Source organism: Urocitellus parryii, chromosome 8 (genome assembly GCF_045843805.1).
Source record: "Urocitellus parryii isolate mUroPar1 chromosome 8, mUroPar1.hap1, whole genome shotgun sequence".
NCBI classification, from domain to species: domain Eukaryota; kingdom Metazoa; phylum Chordata; class Mammalia; order Rodentia; family Sciuridae; genus Urocitellus; species Urocitellus parryii.
This window is the reverse complement of record NC_135538.1, coordinates 138,100,836-138,122,307: the sequence shown is the minus strand read 5'-3', so window position 1 is coordinate 138,122,307 and position 21,472 is coordinate 138,100,836. Positions and strand designations below refer to the sequence as shown.

The following is a 21,472-nucleotide window of genomic DNA, read 5'->3' as shown; positions in this document are numbered from 1 at the left end:
TGCATTGAGGGAAAAGTTGAGAAAAGGCAGGCATGCAGAAGTATTGACTAAATTATTTGACAAGAAAAGCTTAAGATTTTTCTATATGTTGAACTTTTGTGGACAAGCAAAGAATACTAACTTCTACCAGAGTGAAAACATTATCTTTGGTTTATTGATTCTGGCACACATGTAGTATCCCCAAAGCACTGAAGATACTAGGAGTATAAATTCTACATACTGTCTGAAGAAAAAATAAGAGTTGTAAGACCTTGTGTGGGTAAATAGAATCCAAGCATAATATTAATATATAGTATTAATAGCCCCCCTTTCAGTATGAGTTTGATAAGAAAAGCTGTGACTGTTATTTCATTTATAAGTATGAACAGTGTTTTGTTTTTCATTTATTTGGAAGTAGATGGCTACATTTGAAAAAGGACTTTCCTGGGCTGGGGTTGTAGCTCAGTGATAGAGTACTTGTCTAGCAAGCTTGATCCCCAGCCTTCCCACAATTTTCCCATATTGATTTCTGGATAATAACATTTAAAAAGTCTGCTTAATTAGGGTTTTTCAAGATTGCTCCTTCCTCTTTCTGTTGCATTGTCATTTCTCAACCATTCAACAGATACTCGGGCATCTTTTTTGTACCAGGCCCTGGCCTATATCCTAGTTATGTCCTGGTTACAAACAAACAAGAAATATATTTGGTTCTTGTCCTCATGAAAATAATGTCTTAATAAGGGCTGGGATTGTGGCTCAGCAGTAGAGCGCTTACCTCGCATGTGCGGGGCCCTGGGTTCGATCCTCAGCACTACTTATAAATCAATAAAATAAAGGTATAAAAAAAATCTTAGTAGAAGAGATAAGCAAATAATCACACAAATAAAGGTATTTTTTATCGATGATAAAGAGCTGTATTGAAGTAGAACAATAGGACACTGACGTGGTCAGGGAGTCCAAAAGATGTACCTGAAGAAGTGGTCATTAAGTTCTAAAGAGTGAGTGGTGGGGTCCATTAGCCTACCATGGGTGGAGAAACAGTCACATTCAGGTAACAACATCTACAGAACCCCTGTGGCTGCAGGGAGCCGGGTACTTGCTAGGACTTGAAGGAAGCCCAGTCCAGGAAACCCAGGGTTGCAAGGGCAGGAAGGGTGTGGTGGATACGGACAGAGGAGTGGCAGGTCAGGTGTCCAGGTCATTTAGGTCTCAAAAAGTTACTTGTCTTTATCCCAAGTAATGAAAATTCACTGAGTCAGGGGTCCAGTTGGTCTAATACCACTTGACAGGTATCTTACTGAGTTTTTAATGTCATATTCATTTTAGTGTTTTTTTAACCACAATTTACTGACTATTAACCTCTTCCCTAAAACCTGGGTTGTGGCCATAAAGTCAGTCATGAGGTTTGTTTGCCTACCATTCTCATGGTCACAGAGTTGTAGCATAGTGAGGTGTAATCGTCTATATATGAGGAATTTTAAAATCTATTCAAAAAGGACCTTGTGTTCTTTAGGGAAATTGATACACTTCTTTGTTTTATTCATTTAAAGTCAAAGCATATTATATGTGTTAAGAGAAGTTTGCATGATGGAAAATGGTGAAAGTTTCAAAGTATAATTTTTTGTTTTGTCAAAATAAACACAATATATATCTGTACCATACAACTACTGCTTGTGTTCTGTTGTGCTTTAGGTGCAATACATATATTTAGCAATTCATATTTAGGAGTTAACTTTGTTAAGTAGATATTATTGGAGGTAGGTATTATTATTGTTATTTTATAGTTGAGGAACCAAACTAGTCATTAAGAATTCAAGGCCTGCACATCGATGTTCATAGCAGCACAATTCACAATAGCTAGACTGTGGAACCAACCCAGATGCCCTTCAATAGATGAATGGATAAAAAAAAATGTGTCATTTATACACAATGGAGTACTACACAGCACTAAAAATGACAAAATCATGGAATTTGCAGGGAAATGGATGGCATTAGAGCAGATTATGCTAAGTGAAGCTAGCCAATCCCTAAAAAACAAATGCCAAATGTCTTCTTTGATATAATGAGAGCAACTAAGAACAGAGCAGGGAGGAAGAGCAGAAGGAAAAGATTAACATTAAACAGAGACATGAGGTGGGAGGGAAAGGGAAAGAAAAGGGAAATTGCATGGAAATGGAAAGAGACCCTCATTGTTATACAAAATTACATATAAGAGGTTGTGAGGGGAATGGGAAAAAAAAAACAAGGAGAGAAATGAATTACAGTAGATGGGGTAGAGAGAGAAGATGGGAGGGGAGGGGAGGGGGGATAGTAGAGAATAGGAAAGGTAGCAGAATACGACAGTTACTAATATGGCATTATGTAAAAATGTGGATGTGATTCTGCAATCTTTGTAATGTTTTGAACAACCAATAAAAATAAATAAAAATTAAATTAAATTAAAAAAAAAAAGAATTCAAGGCCTGGGCTGGGGATGTGGCTCAAGCGGTAGCACGCTCGCCTGGCATTTGCGGGGCGCTGGGTTCAATCCTCAGCACCACATAAAAATAAAGATGTTGTGTCCACTGAAAACTAAAAAATAAATATTAAAAAATTCTCTCTCTCTCTCTCTAAAAAAAAAAAAAAGAATTCAAGGCTTGCTCTGACTCCGAAGCTTGGCTGATAAAATGAATGCAATGGAAAGAGGGGGAAGACTCAATCTTGAGAAACTCTAACATTGAGTAAATTTTTAAAATGCTGTTTTCCAGAAATCAGCGTGGGAAAATAAAATTTCCCCCCACTTCTCCCGGTCCTGGGTATCAAATCCAGGGCCTCAAGCAAATGCTCTACCACTGAACTATATCCCTAACCCAATAAAGTTCTTTTTCAAATGATGCCATCTACTTCCGAATAAATCAACAACAACAACAACAAAACCCTCTCATACTTGTAAATGAAATAGCCATAGCTTCTCTTGTCAAACTCATGCTTAAAAGGTGATTTATTGGGATATTTGTACTTTTTTCATATTTTATTTACTATAATTTACAGACTGAAGTTTCTTCAAAAGAAATACAAAATCCTGAGGAGAGTCCTGAGATGTCAGTCAGTCAGCAGGAAGAAGCCATAGCAGGAAATGCGGAAAGCCCAGTGGCTGTCTTAAGTTGGTCTCCAGGCATCTCCAAGAGTGGGGGAAATTCTTGGGAGAACCGCCTGACACCTGACACAGAGCAAAGCTTGGAAGGCTTACAGCCTTTAGAAGAGGACATGGCTTTAAATGAAGCCTTAAGGAAATTGAAATACACAAACAAAACACAGCAGGTGCAGATCCAGGACTTCCAGTGTAAGAACCTGCATTTAGAGAAGAAAGTTAAAGAACTAGAGATGAAGATTACCAAACAGCAGGTGTTCATTGACATCATAAATAAGCTGAAGGAAAACATCGAAGAATTAATTGAAGACAAATACAACATAATCTTAGAAAGGAACGATATTAAGAAGAAATTACAGAATTTGCAAGAGATTTTAGCTAACACCAAAAAACGACTTCAGGAATCCAGGAAAGAGAAGGAAATCTTACAGCTAGAAGTTAAAAAAGTCAAGGTCGGTTATATTCGTTTACAGGAAAGGTGCATTACTGAAATGCAACAAAAAAATAGATCTGTAAATCAGTGTATAGAGATGGACAAAACGTTAAGCAAGAAAGAAGAGGAAGTAAGAAGGCTGCAGCAACTTAAAGGAGAAATGGAGAAAGCTACCACTTCTGCTTTGGACTTGTTGAAAAGGGAAAAAGAGACCAGAGAACAACAGTTCTTGTCTTTACAGGAGGAATTCCAGAAACATGAAAAGGAAAACCTGAAAGAAAAACAGAAATTGAAATTGAGAATTGAGAAATTGATTCCTCAAGTTAAAAATTTGCTATTCACATGTGAAAAAGAAAAGGCCAAGAATTCACAACTCCAGCAGCAGATCAGTGGAGTAAAAAATGAAAATGCAAAACTTCAGCTGCAGGTTTCAAAGAGTGTCCCTAAATTTGAGAGAGCTCAGCTAATGGAGTCATTAGAGGAAATAATGGAGCCAGTTGTTAGCAAGGTACTGATGCAGATTCAGAATCTCCTAACATAAAATTCCAAAAGTCTCTAGTGGTATATTGATTGATGTACATGTAGACATGGTATTATTTATATATAGTATTTGTTTGCAGAAACAGTTATTAACGAAAAAGAGAAACAGGAAAATGCATCACAGGTTTGAAGAAGGTTTTTTTGGCTTATAGGTACTCACCTTAAAGAGTAGCCATTCTTGTCTTCTTCTGAGTATTTTGGTAGAGGTGACATCCTGGGAATTTTGCAGGTACCCATAACCAATCACCTGAAGCATCTCTCAGAAGTTACCTTTGAGAAAGGATTTTCTAAATATGCTCTCAATCCTAAACAGCTATAAAATGAAATAATTGCATGTTTGGTACAAGGTAAAACAAATGTTCTAATTAAAACATCACATATTTATTTTTTAAAATTATAAGGCATTTAAAAATACCATCAGAACCTCATATTAATATGTGTAGAGATGTAGTTTTTTTAAATATCTGCAGTTAAAAAGACTTTTTTAATAGCCAAGAACCTGAAAGCACATCCAAGGAAAAGATAATTTTCACCAACTGGAGCAAATCATAGGCCTACCTTAAAGTATACGAATCTTTACTAAGTGTAGTAAAATCTTAGTAATTCTAACTTCTTAAAAAGCTAATTAAACTAGGGAAATGTATTTTTAAAAATTTGTTATAACAAATATAACTGAGCTGAGCTGATATGTTGCCTTGAAGATGTCCTCAGCTCACTTTCTCATATGAATCTGTAATCAGTCTAAGTGTTTGCAAGTAAATATATATTTTGTTAATGCTAGTGGAGATTGAACCAAGGGCCTCACATACATGAAGCAAGTACTTTACTACTGAGCTACTACCCAGTCCCAAATAATTCTATTTTTAAGAATTCTTGTGTTTTAAAAATTCTAAGATTATCTAAATCAGTGGTTCCAAACTTGGAAGACTTATTAACATACTGCTGGTCCTTGCCACAAGAGTTTCTGATTCAGAAGGTCTGGGATGGGGCTTGAGAATGTGCACTTCCAGCAAGATCCCAAGTCTTAATGCTGCTATCCAGGAATCCCATTTTGAGAACCACTGACATAACAAGATGACCTTAACTTTAGCTCCTAACCAAATCATGATACCTTTTGGATTCATAAACTCTGAATTAGTTTAACTATATAGAGGTTTAACATTGTATACAATTTTTTCTTAAGCTTCCTCTAAAAAAAATCAAGTTCCTTTTGTTATCTTCACTAGTGAATTTATTTAATATCTGAAATTTCATACTGGGCTTTCTTTCAGTTTTGCTTCTCACTAACACTAGGTTTGTTTTTTCAAAGTATAGTTCAGGATCATCTGTGAAAGCAAAAATATTTTGTTAATAATATTAAGACATTATTGCCTTTTTCATTCACTTTTTCAGTATAGGTTTTTCCAGAAGCTATGTGACATGGTATTGTATTTGTTCTCAGGGCTGATTGGGTATGTGAAGCAAATATGGGAATCCTGCTGTCTTATTAATATAACATTAATATATATACATATACTTGCAGAATGGGCTAAGGTTGTAGCTCAGTGGTAAAGAGCTTGCCTAGCATGTTCAAAGCCCTGGGTTCCATCCCAAGGACCACACTCACACAGAGAAAATTGGCAAAAATGTAAAATAACGCCATTCTTTTCAATATTTGTTTTTAATTTTGAAAATATAATTTTAATTAAATATTTATGTTGGTACACATGAAGTGTTATTAGTTAAATCACCAAACAAATATTCTAAAATATTCTTAGTTATAATTTCTAATACACTAAATATTTTTTTAAAGAGAGAGAGAGAGAGAGAATTTTCAATATTTATTTTTCAGTTTTCAGCAGACACAACATCTTTATTTTATTTTTATGTGGTGCTGAGGATCGAACCCAGTGCCCCGCACATGCCAGGCGAGCGCGTTACCGCTTGAGCCACATCCCCAGCCCCTACACTAAATATTGATAGCTAGAAACTACATGATCAAAAGGTTTTGGGGGTCTTCAATAATTTTTAAGAGTACACAAATGCCCCAAGGAAAAAGAGTTTAAGAACATCGCTCAAAGTTTTTAAGAGTGCTATTTTATTTAGCATTTTACTGGGGCTGGGGTTGTGGCTCAGTAGTAGAGTGCTTGCCTAGCATGAGTGAGACACTAGGTTTGATCCTAAGCACCACATAAAAATAAAGATACTGTATTCACCTAAAACTAAAACAAAAATATATTTTTTAAAATTTTACTTAAAAGGTAATTCAGATTCTTTGTCTTTCTTGTGACATATCTGAATTGTGTACATGTAGGATGCTGAGATGATACCTTGTAATTTGTTACTGAATTGCTCACCTTGTGAAGAAGAGGGCTTGAATACTGCAGATCTGAAAACTCCTCAGCTGACCTCCAAAATTCATAGTCTTCTGACTTTGATGGTAGGACTTCTTACATGTCAGGTAATTTTAAAAATCAGATTTTAGTTGGAAAGAAGTATTGGGTTTGGACTATACAAAGAGAGACAATAAAATAAATAAGTTTAGCTCATAATGGACTCTCAACAAGTAGTAGTACATACTCAACAAGTATTTACTAACTTCCTGACATGTCCTTGGAGATAATTATATTTATTGTCCTTGATTTTTATGGATTGACTCATTCAATCCTTATGCCAATCCTTATTAGGCTTTTTCATGAATGTGTAAACTTGCACACGTATTATAATGAACATTAACAGCTTGGCAGTTATATTAATCTGTCCCAGTAACAATGTATGTACAAGTGTGAATCAATATAGGTCCTTCCATATTAACTCTTTATGAGATTTTGTGAAGAGTATTTGAAGAATGGAGTTCAAAATGATTTTATCTCCTTTGGTTTGGCCACTTATTTTGGAAGGGAGAGTTGTTTCATTTATTTTTTTCCTCCTTTTAAGTTGATAAAAAATACTTTAATCTGTTTCTCAAACTCTACTACCCTTAGGACATCACCAATCCTGATGCAGACCATTGCAAAGAAAGTGAGAAAGTTAATGACATAATGCTGCAAAAATTGGAGAGCCTTCATCTTAGGAAGATAGATTTAGATAAAGAGGTATTATATTTATTCTTCATTCTAATATTGTATTAATTTAATGGAAAAAAATGAGGGTCACAGAAAAGTCACTCCTAAAATTCATTTAAGAATTGTTTTAGGAGACCAAATTAGCTTTACAAATTAACTAAGTAGATAAAATGTTCAATATTTGACTTGTTTCTTAAATTTAGTTTCTATTAGAAAATATTCATCTACAAAAATATTTGGTATGATTATTTTTTCAGTTTTACATGGCACTATTAATTACTGAAGAATAGTTTATTTTGATATGGTTGTAGTTTTAAACTTAATCACTTGGAGTAATGGAAACATTAAAAAGAAATAATTTTATTTCTCAGGTGGGAATAAGAGTAAGAGCAGAGGTTTTGGAGTTTCTTCAATTCTCTTGGTATGGTACAATGATTGAGGGATAAGAATAAGAGAGTGAGTTAAATAGGGAAGATGATAACAGGATGTTAAATTGTGCCATTTTTAATCTGAAAGGAATAAAGAAATGACAGTTTTATCTGGCTAAGGGAGTAAAACATTCAGATATGAATTTTGGTTAGCAACAAAGTTTTGCACTTCTTCTCTAAATTAATATGGTAGAAAATATGCTATAGGTATTCTGTGGAATCTCTGTCTTCTAGCTAATCTGTAGAAAAAAAGGATCAAAGAATAGCACAGCCCTGCAGAGGAAATACTAGCCTCCAATTCTGTACACCAGGTCTTCAAAAACCTTAGTTTTGAATTAAGAATGTTATGAAAATACAATCTCAGATATTTATTTTCTTTTGGTGAATTTCTGTGTAACTACCGAAATACTGACAGGTGTCATGATATAATGTCTACAGTTTGATTCAGACAAAGGTGGAAGGAGAAAGAAAGAGGACTGGCTGGGGATAAAAATGATGCATGATTGACCATTAGCTATTAATTGGTTTGTTTTTGATTTTGAAGGACAATTTTTATTATTTTTAGGTACAGAAACTCAGCAGTCTAATGTAGTTTCTTTAGCTTCTGCCTTGTCCATTTGGATCCAGGATGTTGCCTCTCCAGAGATGGTAGATCTTTTTTTTTTTTTTTTTAAAGAGAGAGAGAGAGAGAATTTTTAATATTTATTTTTTAGCTTTCAGCGGACACAACATCTTTCTTTGTATGTGGTGCTGCGGATCCAACCCGGGCCGCACGCATGCCAGGCGAGCCAGGCGAGCTCGATACCACTACCGATTGAGCCACATCCCCAGCCCGAGATCGTAGATCTTATCACATATTATTGTAATTCCACCAGCTTAGCCAGAGCTTTTTGTTTACCTGTGTGAAAGCAACAGTGGTTGGTGCCCATCTTCCTGTGGGCTCCGTGTCCCAGCTTGGCCTTCCTCTTGATGCAGTTAGGGAACTCCTGACTTGTAACACAGGGCAGACAGGAAGAAACCAGCTGGACAGCATCCATGGCCATGTGCAGTCACCACCAGCTGAGCCTTCCTGTTCTTCCCCAGTGCTGTGGTGGAAGGATTAATCACTGCTAGAAGGACTACAGGTTGTCTTTTTAGTGGAAACATCCCTTTTGCCAGTAGCTTTCTTCTCAGCTCAGGCCAACAGTCTGCTTCTTCTTTTGCTTTGTGTCTGGTCTGCATTTGTGGGCAGCCTAAGCAACTGTGCAGCAGGTTGGCAGTTCAAGGCCTGGTGAGCTAGTTAATTGCAGGAGGCACTATGAGCTGCATATAAAGGAGGGCCCTTTGCTGTTACAGCTAGATGTAGTGGGCCATTCGACAAAGTGGGAAAGTGGGTGAGATCCTTTTTGAGCTGGATGTCTGTCCAATGCCAAAGTTCTTAGGACTTTTCTCAAATAAGATTTACCACCTTCTTGGTTCCCTGCTTTTTGCTGATATCACGAATTGGGGCCATTTTCTTCCCCTTGACCTTTTTTTGGCATCCTAAATGGTTGGAGGAGAGAGCCAGTAGCTATTGTTAGTTACATAGGGGCTCACTAAAGTTTTTTCTCTATTTGTTGTAAATAATGGAAATATTTAATAATAAAAAATGAAAATTTGGACAGCTCTACTCACTGATATTTGAAGAGTTTGAATATTGAATATTAAGATTTATTATTGCTATACTGAAGGAACAAATGAACAATTAATAACCATCAATTACAATCCAGACAAAATTGTTGTTTTTTTTTTTTTTTTCCTTTTCTTTTCATTTTTTTCTTGGGCACCAGGTATTGAACCAGAATCTTGCACATGCTAAGCAGATGTTGTATCACTAAGCTATACTCCAGTCCCACTTCTTTTTGCTTTAAAAATTTTAATGAGGGAGGGAGAGGGGATGTGTTGGGGACTGATAATAGCTAAATTATATTGTTATATTGTGTGCAGGAACATTTTGTACAACTATAATGCACCAATAAAAATGTGGAAAGAGAAGAATGAATGGATGAATGTCTCTTAATGGTCAGACGTTAATAACAATTGAATATTAGGATGAGTCCTCCATGACCACCCCTAAATTTAATGATTTGCCAAAGATCTCTCAGGACACAGTGTCCAGTCATACCCACAGCTGTGATTTATTAGGGCAGGAGGCTGCAAAGCAAAATCAGCTAACAGAAAGCCCTCTATGGGAGAGCATAATGTAGGGAATAGACTAAAGCTTCCCAGAGTCCTCAGGAGTCACCAGGAAGCCCCAACAATGAGTTGTGACTACAGGTGTAAAGTGTTATCTACCAAAGAATCTCATTATAAAGAGCCAGCCCTGGGATTGTTGTTTATTTTCTTTTTCTTGTTGGAGCTGTTCACATGGGCACCCTCTGCCTAGCACATACTGAAGTTTCAACTCCCAGCAAGAAAGCAAGTATTCAGTTTAAACCACAAGCTTTGGACAAATAGGTTAGATACAGTGAGCCATTCACATCAGGAAATGGTGGAATCTCCCACACTCCAAGATCCCAGATGCCTTGCTGACAGGCCTACATAAACCTAGCAGTTTTTAGGCCTAAGTGTGAACTCTTTTCCTCTGAAGAGCTGTAAAAACTGCTTATTTTTTCGAGACCAAAAGTTAAACTGTGCAAGGTTTGATGATTTTATCACAAATACTATAGAATGCAGTTTTGTTTTCTCTCCTCTGAAATATAAAATGCTTTTTTTTTTCTTAGCTACTGAAACATAAAGACAGAATTACAACCTTTAGAGAGTTAATTGCTAATGAAAAAGCATTTCAAGATCATCTTATTGAGGTGAGTTTAACACTTACTATGCATTTACTTTAACATACAAAAGTATAATTTCAGATATTTGTGTTCTCTTGGTAAATTTGTTGAATTGAAATCTTCTTGCTTTAAGTTCTGTGCTCTATGATTCCAGCCATTCATCAGTCATCTTTTTGAATTTTAAATTACTAAAGCACATATTGTTAAATGTTCCAAGGATTGTGTAAGTTTTGAAAATGAACACAAATACATTAAATCCCAGGTCACAGATTTTGATTCTGATGAAGCCAAGAATATCCAAGATGTACCTCTCTTATTGGGAGTCAAACTGGATAAGTACCACAGTCTAAATGAGGAGCTTGACTTCTTGGTAAGAAAGACCTTTTGTTGCTTTCCTATCATTTTTATATCCAACACTGCTTTATTCCTAAGTTTAAAAAATTATCAACCTTCAAAAATTTGCTTGTTAAAATGGTCATGTATTGGCACTGTGACAGTATTATTCACCCATAGAATTAATGTATTTTCATGTTCTAGTTTTAAATGTCCAACTTGGTTTCTGTTTAGACTTATCAGATTTACATAAAATGCAAAAAACAAAAAATATATGGATGAGGCATATTTATGTTGGTGTATATGCTACCATAATAGCTGTGTACAATAATCATAATTAGGAAACAATTTTCATAGTTTACTTCAGGTTGCATGAAAAAAATAAAAGGAAAAAAAACAGGGAAATATGTTAGGAAAAAATGAAAATATGACCTTGGTATCTAGAACTATACTGGGTATTAGATGACACTGTGATGACAAATCTAGAATGTGGGGGATTTTAATAAATAAAAATTAGCATGAGAAAAGAGGAAGGGAATAACTGTTACCAACTAAAAGAGACTAGAGAGTTGAAGGACAAATCTACCCAAATGCAATGTGTGAAACCCAACAAAGTAGCTACAAAGATATTTGTAAGATAATAGCAGAAAATAAAATTGAACTCAGTCTGGGTATTAGATGATTAAGATGTTATTGGGGCCAGGTATGGTGGTACAAAACTGTAATCCCAGCAACTCTGGAGGCTGAGGTAAGAGGACTGCAGAAAGCACTGGGCACTGGAGGTGGAGCTGAGTGGTAGAGCACTTGCCTTGCATGTGCAAAGCTCTTATTCACTCCTCAGTGCTAGGAAAAGAAAAAAAGAATCATAGGCCAGAACATGAAATATATTAACTTTTTTTTTTTCTTTCAGTATGGGGATTGAACCCAGTGGTGCTCTGCCACTGAGTTATATCCCCAGTCTTTTCTATTTTATTTTGAGACAGGGTCTTGCTAGGTTGCCCAGGCTGGCGTCAAACTTTCTATCCTCCTGCCTCTGCCTCCCAAGTAACTGGGACTATAGGTGTGCACCACTGTGCCTAGCTAAGCTAAACCTTTTTTTAAAATTGCAGTTATTTATACAAGGGAGAATATTTCTGAACATGGAATCATCAAGAACAACTTACTTCATACAGAAATCAAATATGTCAATGTATTGATTATACATGGAAAAGGAAGGGAAGACTTAGGGCTGATAAATATTTGTATGTACTAAGGTGTTCATTTACTTGCAAAGCTGTTTCATGGTGTAAGATCAGTGAAAAAAATAAAACCCCATTATAATTCCTGCTCATCTGTTCTATGTGTAATCTAATCAGGATCTGATTCATGATTCACTTCATGGTATAACTCGGTTTAACCCATTAAGTCTCAAGTTTTCAATTCTGCAAATATTTCAACAAAGTTGACACAGGTGCCATAAAATAGGTTAGAAATAGTAATCTAGACTTTATGTATCCTTTATATGCATATTTTAAACATTCTAATGACTTCCCTGTTACTTTGCTCAAAAAAATAAAACTCTAAAAATATTTATTTTAAAAGTTAACATAAGTAGTATATTGGTTGCTCAATTTAGGTTTTTATAGATGTCCCATCTAGGACCATGGGACTTATTGAGTTAAGAAAATACTGGAATAAAGTAAAGCTCACTGTCCCCATTAGTTCTTCATGGTGATTTCCAAGTTACTATTTTTACTGATGTTTTTTCTTAGATCACAAAATTGGGAGGTCTTCTGGAGTCAAAAGAAGTTCACTGCAACCGACTCATTGAAGAGAATGATAATTATCAAAAATATTTAGGCAACTTAATAAAAAAGGTACAGATTTTCTTACAGAAATATTTGTCTTTAAAAATTATATGAGATGGGAGTTCATAACCCACTTGAATCTAGTGTATGAAATATGATATGTCAAGAGCTTTGTAATGTTTTGAACAACCAATAAAAAATAAGTAAATAAGTAAATAAATTATATGAGGCTCTGAATTTGATCCCCAGGACCACAATAAACAAATAAACAAACATGACAGATATTCAAATAATAGAATTTTGGAACTAAAAAGGACCCGAGATTTGAGGTAACCCAATAATATTCATCCCATTTACTTCATAATGGCATTATAAAATGCTGCCATTAGCCTTTCAGCAGGAATCTAGCATGTGTATATCCTGCTGTGGGCAAGTTAAAGTTTTTGTATTGCTACTTTGTTTTCAGAATAATTATGAATCTTGCCAACTTAATGTTCTAGTTTACTTTTAAAAAACTGCATTAACTTTAACCACATAGACTGTGATTCTGGCATGTATGAAACTTGTGTGGAAGACAAGTGGGTCGTAGTCAGTTCACTATAGTTGTCCACATTTTGGTACTTCTCTTTTTTGGCATGATGAATAGGCGTGTTATAATTCCATTGTTATTCATAGATCTCAAAATATGAGGTGTTTTGTCTATTGTAAAATTTTCATCCAACAATTGAACTTCAACTGGTAGAAATTTAAAAATGAGTAAAGAAAATTAAAACCAGGCATAGTGATGCACACCTGTAATCCCAGTGACTTGGGAGGCTAAGGTAGGGCAACTTTTGAGGCTAGTCTGGGCAACCTAACAAGATTGTCAGCAACTTTTAGTGAGACCTTGTCTCAAAATTAAAAAAATAAAATAAAATAAAAGAACCAGGGCTGGAGTTGTGGCTCAGTGGTAGAGTGCTTGCCTAGCACGTGTGAGACACTGGGTTCGATTATCAGCACCGCATATAAATAAATAAAGATCCACCAAAAACTAATAAAGTTTTTAAAAAAATGTTAAAAAATAAAAGGACTGGAAATCTATCTCAGTGGTTCAATCCCTGGTACTAAATAAATAAATAAACCAGAATTTATCAAAGAATAACTGCTTACCTTATTTTTTCAAGGTTACTTCATATGAAGAAATTATCAAATGTGCTGATCAAAGGCTTGAGATATCCCACTTCCAAATAGCACAGTAAGTTTATAAAACTCAATTTTTAATTTTATGAATATTTACTAATATTTGATTTCACTCTCTAGCTTCTAAATTAATTTTCCTTGACTACTATAAAGAGGAAACATGCAATTTTATAAATCAGACCCTTCTTCATTAATATAGCTAGTCTGCTTAACCTGTGTTCCATCATCCTATATATAGGACACCTGTAAAATTTTAGTTGAGCAATTTTATATGTGTCCCATAAAATTTTATAGGTTTTTATACATGCTCTGTATATCAAACAACGGGACAAAATGGGTTTTAACAAGACTATTTGAACAAGGTTGAATAGCCAGATTTTCATTTTCCTGTCATAGAACTGCTTTTGGTTTTAAGGGAATTAGTGAGAAACATCTAGCAATTTTAGAGTATATCATCATAGTATTCAAATAAAATAACTAACAATGCTTAGCATTTATTCACAAAAAGATATTGAATGCAAACCATATATGTATAGTACCAAATCAACTCATCAGAACTAATTCAGCATAAAAGTCTCCAAAACTAATATTCTTAAATTTTGCAGCTTTCCACTGACTTATTATTCTTACTTCTAATATGCTTCTCCCTCTGTCCTTCCCCCAATTTCATTTATCTCGACATAACAAAAGGTCTATTCTTAGAAAGCACTCCCCCTACCCCCAAATTATGAGCTTCCTATTGGAGTTTTCCCCATAAAATAACAGAAATGTGGGTACTGGTAGCTTGAAAAGTTAGCTTTTGTTTTTCACTGTTGTTTCTAAGCAGAGTCAATAGTAAACAATTTTCCCGTTTTTTTCCCACACTAATGCAGGTAAGTTTTAAGGATGGAAAGAATATTTTATACTCAAGAAATAAAGTTAAGGGGCTGGGGATGTGGCTCAAGCAGTAGCGTGCTTGCCTGGCATGTGTGCGTCCCAGGTTCAATCCTCAGCACCACATACAAACAAAGATGTTGTGTCCGCCAAAAACTAAAAAATAAATATTAAAATTCTCTTTCTCTCTCTCTCTTTAAAAAAAGAAAAAAGAAATAAAGTTAAACTCTTCCTCAGCTTATAACCAAGAAAATTCAGCCAATGTTCAATAATGAAATATCAAAATAAAAAATAAGATTTAAAAAACAGCATCAAACTAGCCGTGGTAGTGCATTTCCGTAATCCCAGTGATTCAGAAAGCTACGTCAGGAGGATTGCAAGTTAGACATCAGCCTCAGCAATTTAGCTAGGCCCTAAGTAATTTAGTGAGACCTTGTCTCAAAATAAAGAATAAAAAGGGCTAGGGATGTGGCTCAGTACCTGGGTTCAATACCTGGTACCAAAACAAAACAAACCACCAAACAGTATCAAACTATCATTTTGGCCATGTTGCTTTACCCACCCCCTAGTTTTTTGTTTTGTTTTGTTTTGTTTTTATGGGGGTGGTACCAGGGATTGAATTCAGGAGCTCTTCACCTCTAAGAAACACGTCCCCACCCCCGGCTTTTTTTTGAGACAGGGTCGTGCTAAGTTGCTTAAGGTCTCACTGAGTTGCTAAGGCTGGCTATGAATTTGTAGTCCTCTTGCCTCAGCCTCCCAAGTGCTGGGTTTACAAGCATGTGCTACTGTGCCCAGCTACCCTAGTTACTTTTAAAATTAAAAAAAAAATTAAATGTATGTTTCAGTTGAGTGATTAACCCAGTTTGTGTTGATGAAGAAACGTGGCATCTGAGTTCTACAAGCTTTATTAAAAGAAGGGTCAAGTATGACTGTTTATTAGGAACCTCTTGAATGTGTTTAAAAAATAACAGTGTCTAGGCCCTATCCTAAAACTCCATTGCACTAAAATGCTAGATGGAACCTGGGCATTAATATATTTCACAAGCTGTCCAAATAATTCTAGTGTCTGGACAGATTGATTACTACTGCCCGATATCATGTGAGTCGATTTGCTTAAATGATCACTGTTGTAATACATTTTTTAAACCAAATATGTCCATGATGATATATTTTGTTTTAGTGAATTTGCTTTGGTATCATTAAAAAGCATATGCTGCTTCAAAAATTATGAAATATATAATCAGAGCAGTGTTCTTTAACTTGGCTTTAGTTTGTTAATTCTGTTAAACTTTAGCAGTATTTGAGGTATTATTCTCCAAATACATTCATTGACTATGCTGTAATTTTTCAATTCACATGCCTTGGACTTTAGATATGGCTGTTTACCTACAAAATCCACTAATGAATTTAATTCCCCACCCCCCCAGTGCTAGGAATTGAACCCAGGAGCACTCTGCCACTGAGCCATCATCCTCAGGCCTTTTTAAATAGCAAGGTAGCTAAGTTGCTCAGATTGGCCTTGAACTTGTGATCCTCCTACCTCAACCCTCAAGTAGCTGGTGAAAGTGGAGTGACTCCCCCAAGACAGAAATTCATCCAAGAGATCTTATTGGGGGGCTGCCTGAGGGGAAGAAAGGAGAGGAGAAGAAGCTTGTGTGAGACTGCAAGCTTCAGCTTAAGAATGGTTGCTTTGGCGATGTGGCGGGTGCTGATTGGCAGGGTGACTCAGGAACAGGCTAATGGACACTGTGTCCCGAGAGGATTGGTCGAGAAAACTTTTGACTTTGGTGTCCTTTGGCTTGGTGCCCTTCGGCTTGGCGCCCTTTGGAGAGGAGGGGGAGGGGTAATGGATTATGTGATGTTCTTCTCCAGAGATGGAAACTTAACTTCAGTGGGGAGTTAAGTTTCGACGGGGGAAATAAAACCAAAAGGCAAGGTCTCCCACACACCCAACAGCTAGGATTACAAGAGTGTACCTCTGTGCCCAACTGAATTTTTTTTTTTTTTTTAAAGAGAGAGTGAGAGAGGAGGGAGAGAGAGAGATAATTTTTTTTTTCAATATTTACTTTTTAGTTTTCGGCGGACACAACATCTTTGTTGGTATGTGGTGCTGAGGATCGAACCCGGGCCGCACGCATGTCAGGCGAGCGCGCTACCGCTTGAGCCACATCCCCAGCCCAGCCCAACTGAAATTTGATTTCTCTTTTTTAGTTGTCAATGGACCTTTATTATTTATTTATTTATATGTGGTGCTGAGAATTAAACCCAGTGCCTCACACATGCAAGCACTCTACCACTGAGCTACAACTCCAGACCCTGAAATTAGATGTTTTTTTAAAAAGACTAATATATATGTATATTATGTATGTGTATGTACACACACACACACACACACACACACAGTAAAGTTTATTTATTTATTTGTTTATTTATTTATTTATTTATTTATTTTGTGTTAGGGATTGAACCCAGGGGTACTTTACTACTGAATCACATCCCTAGTCCTTTTTATTTTTTCAGTTTTTATTTTGAGACAGGGTCTTGGTAAGTAGCTGATGATCTGATGTTCACTAAAGTTTACTTTGTATATGTAACCACACTGATCTTTCTGATGTTAAATCTGATCCTGCCAGTTTACATCTTAAAACACTTTGATTTGACAGTAAGTTTCCATCATTTTTAGGTGAAAACAAAAATCCTTTACATGGCCTACAAGTTCCTTCATTATCAGGCTCATCTCACTAACCCCTAGCTTACTGTTAACCATACTGACGTTAGCCTGTGTTGTTCTGCTTAAAGTGGTCAGGCTCACCACCTCAGTTCTATCTCTGCTGTCCTTTAGATCTCTGCTCAAATATCATTTCCTTAGAGGTGCATTCAATATTGTGAGTCTGAGTCAGGTAGTTTTTCCACAATACTACTAAAGTTCAAGTGGCCATGCTTTCTCTGTTAACACCTGTGGTCAGGTCTCTTTCACGTGTGGAAATCTGCTGCATACCTTCATGTTTCTAGAACCTCTCCCTATGAAATTGGAGACTTATTCACTTCCCATTACAACTATCCTGGTGAGAGGTGGATCCTCTAACAAAAATGTCCCAGCTCCAGCATGATTCCTCACTCCTCAATACTTTAGAATGTATCTCTGAAGAACAAGGACCTTTTCTCACACAACCATAATGCAATGATTAAATGCAGATCATTTAACAATCATTTGATATCATTTACTATAAGAATAACAATTGAGGGGCTGGGGATGTGGCTCAGGTGGTAGCATGCCCACCTGGCATGCGTGGGGCGCTGGGTTCGATCCTTAGCACCACATAAAAGTAAAATAAAGTTGTTGTGTTCACTGAAAATTAAAAATTAAATATTAAAAAAATTCTCTCTCTCTCAAAAAAGAATAACAATTGATATATTAAAACTCAACTATATAAAATGTAATTATAAGTTGGTTATAAGTTTATATTCAAATTTCACTCATTGTTCCAATAATCTCCTTTCTAGCAGTTTTTTTTCTAAGTCCTAGAGCAAATTCAAGATCCTTTATTGCATTTAGTTGTTGTGTCTAACTCTGATCTGAAATATTTCCTTAGCCTTTTTGTTTCTTTTCTTGGCATTGGCAGTCTTAAAGATCTCACATCATTTGTTTTATAGAATGTTCAAGTGAGGTGTGTTCCTTAAGTAACTGATCTGTTAATACCACAAAGAAAGCACTTGTTTTTTTTTGTACCAGGAATTAAACCCAGAGGTGCTTAACCACTGAGTTGTATTCCTAGCCCTTTTTATATTTTATTTAGAGACAGGGTCTCACTAAGTTGCTTAGGGCCTTAATAAGTTGCTGAGGCTGGCTTTGCACTTGTGATCTTCCTGCCTCAGCCTCCTAGGCTTCTGGGATTACAGGTGTGCGCCATTACACCTGGCTTAAGAGAGCACATATTGACACCAGTGTCCTCTGGTGTGGTACAGTGGGTGATACAAACATTGCTTACATTAACTTGCTACCCAAATTGCATAACCTGAATAGACTCTTGAGGAAACTACCAGACTTTCTTCACTTTCAGAATAAAGTCCCCATTGGGTCACAGGTGATCAAGAGCTCTCATGACCTTTGTTTCTCATCACATCTGCTGTATGGCAGACATTGTGGCTATCCACACACTATCTTTCCCCCTTGGCTTCTCTACTTTTGTGTAGGTGGCTCTTGGGGAAGCTGAGCCCTCCCCAGCTCAGGGAGTGAGCCACAGTTAGTCCATGTCTCATGTGGCAGCACTATTCTACTTGCTGCTCATTGGTGTTGGGATGGATATGTGACCCATTTCTGTCGGTCAAGACTCAATAATAAGTTTTGTGGGGAGCTTTTGGGGAAAAGTATGCTCCTTGATTTAAAAAAAAAAAGGATGCCTACATCGTTTTACTACATTGAAGATGGTTGTAGGAAGACATGATTAATGCTATGGCAACTGTCTTCCACAAGGCCAAAGACGAAAGGAGCCCGGGAAGGTAGAGACCTGGGTCTTCCACACTGTACTAATTCTGAAACCATCTATTACTGCAGGGGGTGGTGTGGGGTGCAGGATTGTTAGATGTCCTACTGTTTGAGACAACTGTCACCTGCAGTCAAGCACACTTTTGTCTGATGCACCCTGCCTATTTCCTCCCTTACTCCCACTTTCCATTCCTATGTGCTCTCTCTCCCCTCTGAGCCTAACTCCTATTTATTCTTAGGCTTCAGCAAAGACATAACTTCCTCCAGACACCTTCAAAGGTACAAAAACAATGAAGTGGAAAAAGGGTAGTCTTTTCACAACTGGAAATAACTATTCCCCTTCCCGCACAAAAAAACCCAACTTTATATTTATACCCTATACCTCATACAAAATTAATTCAAAATTTATAATTGACCTAAATATAAACACTAAAACTTTAATACTTCTATAAAAAAGATAGATATTTTCTGTAATCTTGGGTTTGATAACAAATGCTTAGACATGTCACTAAAAGCATAATTCATAAGAAAATCCAACTTTATCAATTCAAAACTGTTCTTCAAAAAGGCATTGTTAAGAGATGAAAAGACACTCATTTCACATACTTTCCTGACCCTTCTTTTTTTTTTTCTTCCTGACCCTTCTTTAGGCTATTGAATTTACAATGTGCTCCTGTAGATTAGAATTTCATCTTCTCCAAGAGTCTGTTGACTGTTTACCTTCTACAGCAGGCTGAAGAATAGCCCTGAAACAAACCCAAATCCTAATCCCTAGAACCAGCAAATGTTACCTTATATGGCAAAAGAGACTTTGTAGATGTAATTATGTTGGGATCTTGAGATGCGGAGTTTGTCTTAGATTATCTGAGTGGGCCCTAAATGCAATCACAAATGTCTTAAGAGGAGGAAGCTGAGAGAGATTTGATTAAAAAAAAAAAAAAAAAAAAAAAAAAAAAGAGGCCTTGTAATGAGGGAAGCAGGGGAAAAGGTGACATGAGTGGAACCAAGAGTAGTGAGGACCACCTGCCTAGCTACACAAGGCAAGGCAAAGCACAGGCAGCATATCCCTGCCCACAGGCAGCATACCCCCTCCAAGGCAGCATATCCTGCCCGCACCTCGATTTCAGCCGGGTGAAACTGATTTGGGGCCTCTGACGTCCAGAACCATAAGAAAATAATTGAGTGCTGCTTTCGGCCACCCAGTTTGTGTTTATCTGTTGCACCAGTCAGGAAACTTATACATCCTTCTGGACCCGAAGGTGGGTTCAGGGAGGAGACGGTCTTAACGGAATTTTCCCTCCTACCAGCAACAAGGGAGCCCATTGCTACATCTCTCACTAAACCATAAAGACAGAACACAAATAACTCTCTAGCAGCCCAGCCAAGTGCCGACTGTCCTGGAACACCATCACACTTTTTTCCGGGTAAAGCAGTTCATAGGGCTGGGGATGTGGCTCAAGCGGTAGCGCGCTCGCCTGGCATGCGTGCGGCCCGGGTTCGATCCTCAGCACCACATACCAACAAAGATGTTGTGTCCACCGAGAACTAAAAAATAAATATTAAAATTCTCTCTCTCTCTCTCTCTCTCTCTCTCTCTCTCTCCTCTCTCTAAAAAAATAAATAAATAAATAAATAAAGCAGTTCATAGCTCAGGGGTTTTATTTTTAACATGCAATCCTAGGAGCATGTGGGTTTACACATACAGAGGGGTCAGTTCTCTACCCACTGTGCAAACAAACAGCAGAAAACCTAAATGTCACTTTAAATATTTGCTACTATCTACTTTTCTTCTTTACCCCCAGAACCTATAAAGGGAAAAATTGATTACATAATTGAAGTTGCTAGGAAAGAACCCCAAGTACCTATATGGTGAGAAGGACAGATAATGTGTAGATAACTAGACTATAATTTGAATTTATCTACTCAGATCCTCCAGTGAATCTTAAGAAAATATTAATCTAGAAGAGTCCACTTCAGTAAAAAAAAAAAAAAAAAAAAAAAAAATTCAATTGTTTTTCTTTCAGTTTAGAAGAGAGAAATAAACATCTGGAAGATTTAATGAGAAGGCCCAGAGAGAGAGCCAGAAAACTGAGGTAAGTTTTCCGTTCTTTAAAAATCAATAGTAATGTCTTGTTCCCCCGCCCCCCCCCCGACTTTGGTACCAGGCATTGCACTCCAGAGCACTCAGCCACTGAGCCTCATTCCCAGCCCTTTATTGCATTTTATTTAGAGGCAGGGTTTCACTGAATTGCTTAGGGCCTCACTAAAAAATTTGCTGAGGCTGACTTTGAACTTGCAATCCTCCCACCTCATCCTCCTGAGCCATAGGCATGCACTACCATGCTGAGCTAATAATAATGTCTTTAGCTTTAAAAAAGTGTGTGTGTGTGTGTGTGTGTGTGTATTTATACACATGTATATAATACATTTCTAAAAACTTTTCCACGTCTCGATTTAAGATAAAT

At 36.6% G+C, this 21,472-nt stretch overlaps 1 protein-coding gene across 1 annotated transcript in view; it reads left to right on the top strand.

Annotated features, from left to right (window-relative positions):
• The window catches only part of Cage1 (cancer antigen 1), a 29,928-nt gene extending 8,824 nt beyond the window's left edge, over positions 1–21,104 (top strand). The window contains exons 5-12 of the mRNA XM_077801866.1: positions 3,010–4,050; positions 6,376–6,522; positions 7,046–7,156; positions 10,296–10,376; positions 10,612–10,719; positions 12,434–12,538; positions 13,633–13,703; positions 21,032–21,104. Coding sequence (XP_077657992.1) covers positions 3,010–4,050; positions 6,376–6,522; positions 7,046–7,156; positions 10,296–10,376; positions 10,612–10,719; positions 12,434–12,538; positions 13,633–13,703; positions 21,032–21,104 — 1,737 coding nt within the window. The remainder of the gene's footprint in view (positions 1–3,009; positions 4,051–6,375; positions 6,523–7,045; positions 7,157–10,295; positions 10,377–10,611; positions 10,720–12,433; positions 12,539–13,632; positions 13,704–21,031) is intronic.
• The last annotated feature ends 368 nt before the right edge of the window (positions 21,105–21,472 follow it).